We start from the raw sequence: 7,111 nt of genomic DNA, 5'->3' as shown, positions 1-7,111 counted from the left end.
GTCTTCTTCCTGAACAAAGCAATTAAAAAAAAAAAAGAGCCAAAAGGACAACTTTCTCCTGTTCCTCTTCCTAGCCATGCATGTTTTGGTTTCCAGACAACTAACTTAAATGAAATAAGAAAAGGTGAGAAAATAAAAATAAAACAAAAGGTAAGACAATAATAACAATGAAAAAAAAAAACAAAAAAAACAAAAGGAATGAAAGAAAATGGAGAATAAGAAAATCAGTGATAATATGATAAAATCTACATACTTGTTACTTTTTTCTTCAGAATTTTTTTGGTCAAAAGTTTCAACATGCATTGATGCTGGAAAAACACTTGGTAGGATGTAGAGAAAAAATATTTAACAAAAATGTAGAGAGAAAAAAACATTGAAAATGAAAGAAAAGCAGTACAAAATATTTGTAGAGAAAAAATACTAGTAAAATATAGAGGATAAAATAGAAAAATGTAAAGAAAAATAAATGTAGAATTTTGAAGAGCGAGTTCGTTGCCAGTACCGCTGGACTGGCTCCTGTGCAGGTGGCATGTAAAATACACCATTTCGAGCGTGGCCATTGCCAGTACCTCCTGACTGGCCTTCATGCCGGTGGCACGTAAAAGCACCCACTACACTTTTGGAGTAGTTGGCGTTAGGAAGGGCATCCAGTTGTAGAAAATCTGCTAAATCAGATTGGAGCCTGGTGTAGCCATCTGGTTCACCAGTCCTCAGTCAAATCGTCCAACCCATGCTAGCATGGAAAGCAGATGTTAAATGATGATGATGATACATATAGGAAGAATTTTAACACTTTTGCACACAGAAATATTAATTTATATCAGAAAATTTTTCTAAACTTGCACTAAAATAATTTGGGAGTTTGAAGGTTCAAACCCTAAAAGAGAACACCCAAATAAGTTGCTCATTTCTTATCAGCTTCAAAATACTTAGAACCCTGCACACACTCTCAGCCAAGACTGCTTATATATCAACCAATACCCAGAACAGCTCATGTACTGATGTCAGTTTGGATATCAGGGAACTAGGGAGATCATATAGCCAACTATGTGGTACATGAATTAAGAACATGTCTAACCAGGTTCTAACACAATTTTCAGTTTACGTCAGGCGGGGGGAGTGACTGGCTGGATAAACTAAATATTTCTATCTGATCCATGTTAGTCAAAACTTAGGATTGCTTTGGATGACAAACTTAACGAAATTTCAGAAAGGTCAATGAAGTGCTTAAGTTGTACTGACCTGATAGAAGAACCTTTGAGTTTTTGACCAATTCCAATAGCCATTAGTCTCTTCAATATGTCTTCAATTCTGGCAGGAACACCACAGTCAATAAATGTAATCTGGGTTGCAATTAGAGAACAAATAAATGATTTAGTTTCACCTTCATACACACACACACGCAATCGTTATTCATATATGTGTATATATATGAGACAACAAGGGAAATCCTATGTGGTTGCTGGATTGGCTAGAAGTAGCAGTTGAATTTCTATAAATTTGCACTCTGCCTTCTTAAGAAAAGAAGTATAGATTAAACAATGTTGTTTAACATGCATTATGTTTGAATGAAGAAAGACAGCATGGTCATTGCAGGAATGCATTTTTTTATAAATCTGCTAGAGATAGATAAATAGATAGATAGATAGAGATAGAGATAGAGAGAGAGAGAGAGAGAGAGAGAGAGAGAGTGTGTGCATGTGTGGGGGTGAGTGTGTATATAATGACAAATAAAGAATGGTGTGAAAAAATCATTTCACTACTTCAGTTTACAAATTGTTTCACCTTTGTTCAATGCAACCAACTGACACAGTGCAAACAACTAACAATACAATTAATTATCCAGCCTAAATAAAATAACATTTATTTGACCAGTTCAATTCTTAGCACTTGTTTTTTTATGTAATGTAAATGTGTTCATATAGACATATCCAACTTGTTATGTATATATTTGATGTTTTTTGAGGTTGCTCAGTATATATTTTGTAGGCAATCCTGAAGAATCTTATTCAGCATCTGTTATTTAGGTTACCTTGAAAAACACAAAGAAAGTAATCAATTGTTGTACAAATTATTACATAATGTTTCAAGATTGATGACACTAAACTAAGATGAAACAATTGCAAATTGAATTAGTAAATAGATCTGCTCATTCCATATATTTGTTCTTATTAAAGCTCTATGGATATTTGTGGATTTTCAGATATTTGTTTAGTAGTACAAACAACCTTTAGTTTACAGTATTGACTGATAGCCTGTATCTGTGGATGAGCTTAATACTGTAAACACCAGGGTTAAATACCCTAATGAAATTATATATATATACTAATTGTTATTAATCCAAACAAGTGGAGGAATAGAAGAAATGAAATTGAAAATGAACAGAGAATATATTAGAACTGATTAGAATTTAATTATATTTTAAAATATAGGAATACAATTGACTGGTTTCACATTAGGTTTTCAAAAATGTTTACCGCATGGAGTTGTGTCACAAATTATATCAACTCTGATCATTGCTATAAAAATAGTTTGTTTATAAAGTAGGAATGTGACTTAGAATGCTATCCATTAACATACGAATTGATTTATCAACATTCCTGTATTATGCTTATGTGACAGTCATGTGAGAAGGCCACATAAAAGCTTTTCTCTACTGAATATGTTGAATATTTCATGTGAAAATTAGTAAACAGTGAGATGAATAAGTGATACGACATACTCAATATGGAATAAAATGAATAAATGAAAACATTTGGTCAATCCCAGATCCTCTTCTTAAGATTGATGGAGTAAGTATCAGTAATATGCTGAGATTTGGATCTTGTGTTAGGTGAAGAAGCAATCCATATATCTATATGGAAGTGGTTTCTAAGAGAAGTACTAGCCACAAATTTGTAGGGAAAACAGTTGATTATACATTAAAGTGGACATAAGCAATACTTTTTGGTTTGTATACTGCTTCTGTCTTGAACAGAGATTTTTTAATGGATATCATAATTGTTTACATAAAAGTGTATTAGATAATTAGTGTTTATTATTTTGTCAAAGAATAATGTCATCAATAAGGGTTACTTTCTTCCCATTGAATATGTTAAAATATATCCCTTCTTTGTAGGGTAGGTAAGATAACAAAGTCTAGAGTAAATATGATAGATGATAGCTGGTACATGAATTTTGGTTTTCTCAAGAACAATCCCAAGTATACATTCTACAATAATGGGTTCATAGGAAAAAGGGAATTGTGTATTACTGATGTTTTTCATAGCCCATTCAGCAGTGGCTTGTATTTCTTTTATTTCTAATAAATGAACTTTCCTTATTAATTCTTGTTTGGTTTAGAGTATTGTCTGCACTTTTATAGAATGGGAAGACTAGAAATTTGGAAGATTTGGTCTTTGTGCATGTGTCCAAATGTTCACTGATTATTTAAATGCCTTAAGTCATTGGATTGTAGCCATGCTGCAGCACTGCCAAGAAGAGTTTTGTTGATTGTATCAACCTCTGAACTTACAAACTTGAACATTTTTTTTATCCTTTGTCAAACTGCTAAATTACAGGACATTAAAAAGACACAACAAAAGCAATATTGATTTTCAGGTGAAAACACCCCCCCCCACACACACACATTTATAGGTATATAATGTGTAGAAGGCATTTCAATGTAGATAGAAATGCTGGAAATTCAGAACATTCTTACAATTGTTATTTGTAAAACATTGTTAATATTATGATATTAAATAGATATTAACTTGCTTATAGGAATCAGAGTCTGTCCATATATCATTTTTCACTGAAAATTCTTCCAGAATATTCTTCACCATCTGAAACAAAAAATCATTATATATAAGTTTAAACATTTCAATAAAAAAAAAAATGTAAGTTATGGTACAGAAAAATATCATTTATGGCATTATGGTTAAGAAGTTCATTTTGCAATCACATGGATCTGGATTCCATCCAGATAAAAGACAATTTGGTACAATTGTAGATTTGTCAAAGCCTTAGGAATGAAATGTATACGTGTGTGTGTGTGTAGCTGTTTAAGAATCCCTAAGTCAGGAAAAAATGCACTTGTATGCCTGTCAGTAGAGTGGGTATATTAATCGAAGTGTAAAGCATTATATATCCATTATGGTTGTCGTAATGCTTTGCTTCCATTTGTTTAATAAAAATTCCTCCACCTAATGATTTTGCTTTCATTTTGTGATAAACAGCTATCATGCAGAAAATGCCAGCTTCCAAATCCTGTTTTCTGTTTAGGCAAAACTGATTAAACTTCAAACCCCAGTAACATTTTACAGTAATTTTTCCGGAACAAATAAATTACAAAATTGGATTTCACATGGAAAATTATTTCAATATACCAAATTTGAAAATTTTGATGTTTTTTTAAAATTTCACAATGTGACAGCATCAGGGAAGACCCTACAAAAGTAGAGAGATAGACATCTACACGTGTTGAAAATTCTAAGATGGAATAAAATATTTTTCTGAACCATGACATGATGTAAAATTCTATATGTTTAGCTTAATCGGCAAAAGCATCGTCACATGTAATGACGGGGATGTGAGTTCGAGTCCACAGCTGGCCACCTACACTTTTCTCTGCAAAAATAGGGATAGTTTATCCTGTTCAGGCTATATTATTAGCATTATTCTGCGATTGAGAATTTAAACATCACTTCTTTAACTTTCTATAAAAAAGACATCTCAACGCTTCTAAAAGCAAGCTTCGCTTGTTTGTTTATGTTTGTCGTAATTTGAATTTCTATATAAGTAGTACTGAAGGTGTAATGTAAAGAAACAACTCCTCTGAATGTTTTTATATTCTTACATCTTCTAGTTTGAGTTGTATGTTATTTTTCAATTTATGTTAAGAATGAAACAGTTTTAGCTTGGGAACAAAATGAAAGACAGTATCTATAGTTTTATTGTTTCAGTACATTGGTAAAGTTTTAATAGAACTTAATACAGTTATTTGAAAACAAATATATAACACTTTATCTCTCACTTATTTGTTTTACATCTGTTGTTGGACATATTGTAAAAGTTTTGACTGAGCATATGATAGTTAATTCACAAAAGCACATACATTAATTGATAGGTAAAAATTAAAGAACAGAGTATTAAAATTCGCCGTTCCCTTCAGTAAACATATGCTCTCTCTCCTGGTTTGTTCGTCTCTCGTTCTCTTTCTCTCTCTCTGTCTCTCACATTCCCTATCTTTCTGTCTCTTCCTCGCTCCTCCCCTTCACTGATATCAGCCACCCTCATTATGCTATCACATTTCCCTCAACCCAACACTCTTTGCACCCTTCTCATTTTATCACATAATAGCCCAACCCCCATAGGGGGTCCATTATTGAATTTTATTGAAATCCAATCAGGCTATAATCGAACTAGATATTAGTTTAATATGTATGCAAAGTTTCATGAAGATTAGTTTGCTGGAATAGGCAGCAAGACGGTAACAGACAGAAATTGCCATTTATATATATGATATATATAGATACATACATACATATATACACACATGTAGATATACATAAGTATGTATCTAAATTCTGTACAACTTTCTTCCTTCTTTCCTCTTTTCTTTTTCTTGCTCCCTCTCGCTCACATTTGCTTTCTTCCAAAAATTCAATGCCCTTAGATTTTTGGAGTCAACCTATTTTGAACAGTCTCAATACACAGTCTATTTGTCAATATATTTGTAAATCTATCTATTTATCTACTTCATTTTACTCATATGCATATTCGTTAGAAATTATACAGGGACATTCCTTACTGACTCACTAATTGAATTAATAGTTTGTAATACCTATTTTTAGTAATAAACTATTACTCTAAACGATGGGTTGGGAATAAAGACAGGAACTGACCAGGAAACATCATAGGACATGGAACTGTAATGGTAAACGAGAATTGGGAATAACCCCTGCTTTCCTGCGTCAACTCATTTATTTTACTCAGATGCATATTCATTTGTTAAAATAATATAGGAACATTCCTTATTAACCCACTAATCATATTAATAGTTTGTAATACCTATTTTTAGCAATAAACTATAACTATAAAGGTTAATGAAATATTTAATGGCTTGATTCTAAAATTTATATATTGATATAGGATTGCGGATAAGAATGGGAGTGGAACTGAAATGGGAACTGAACAGGGAATAGAATAGGACATGAAACGATGTAATGGGAATGGGAACTGGAAATAAACCACGCTTTTCTGGGTATTACTGGGTAATTCAGCTACTCTTTACTCTCTTTTACTTGTTTCAGTCATTTGACTGCGGCCATGCTGGAGCACTGCCTTTAGTCGAGCAAATTGACCCCGGGACTTATTTTTTGTAAGCCTAGTACTTATTCTATCGGTCTCTTTTGGCGAACCGCTAAGTGATGGGGACATAAACACACCAGCATCGGTTGTCAAGCAATGCTAGGGAGACAAACACAGACACACATACATACACACACACATATATATATACATATATAAGACGGGCTTCTTTCAGTTTCCGTCTACCAAATCCACTCACAAGGCTTTGGTTGGCCCAAGGCTATAGTAGAAGTCACTTGCCCAAGATGCCATGCAGTGGGACTGAACCCAGAACCATGTGGTTGGTAAGCAAGTTACTTACCACACAGCCACTCCTGTGCCTATGTATATATATATATACATATACATATATATGTATTAGTGCAGGCATGGCTGTAAGGCTAAGAATAGCACAAGTGTGGCTGTGTGATTAAGAATAGGTACAGGTGTAGTTGCATGGTTAAGAATAGATGCAGGTGCAGCTGTGCGGTTAAGAAACTTGCTTCCCAGGCATGTGGTTTTGGGTGCAGTCCCGCAGCATAGCATGTTGGGCAAGTGTCTTCTACTGTAGTCTCGGTTGACAAAAGCCTTGTGGGTGGATTTGATAGACAGAAACTGAAAGAAGTTTGTCATATACATGTGTGTGTGTATGTGTATGTGCCTGTGTGTGTGCATGTGTGTTTGTGACTCAAGGGTTTTGCACATGAAACTTATTAATGAAACTCTCATCCCTTTGAGTTAATTTGTAAATACTGCCAATTATATATATATATATATATAT

The 7,111-nt window shown here is 33.3% G+C and overlaps 1 protein-coding gene across 2 annotated transcripts in view; it reads right to left on the bottom strand.

The window, feature by feature from the left end:
- The window catches only part of LOC106871746 (uncharacterized), a 50,695-nt gene that overhangs the window by 34,443 nt on the left and 9,141 nt on the right, over window positions 1-7,111 (bottom strand). The window contains exons 2-4 of one of the 2 annotated variants that reach the window (XM_014918371.2): window positions 3,753-3,824; window positions 1,243-1,343; window positions 254-319 (exon numbers count right to left, since the gene is read on the bottom strand). In XM_014918371.2, the coding sequence (XP_014773857.1) occupies window positions 254-319; window positions 1,243-1,343; window positions 3,753-3,824 (239 nt within the window). The remainder of the gene's footprint in view (window positions 1-253; window positions 320-1,242; window positions 1,344-3,752; window positions 3,825-7,111) is intronic. The other variant, XM_014918372.2, reaches the window with a different exon arrangement.

Source organism: Octopus bimaculoides, chromosome 8 (genome assembly GCF_001194135.2).
Source record: "Octopus bimaculoides isolate UCB-OBI-ISO-001 chromosome 8, ASM119413v2, whole genome shotgun sequence".
NCBI classification, from domain to species: Eukaryota; Metazoa; Mollusca; class Cephalopoda; order Octopoda; family Octopodidae; genus Octopus; species Octopus bimaculoides.
Note: the sequence above shows the minus strand (reverse complement) of the source record. Positions and strands in the feature narration are given on the sequence as shown.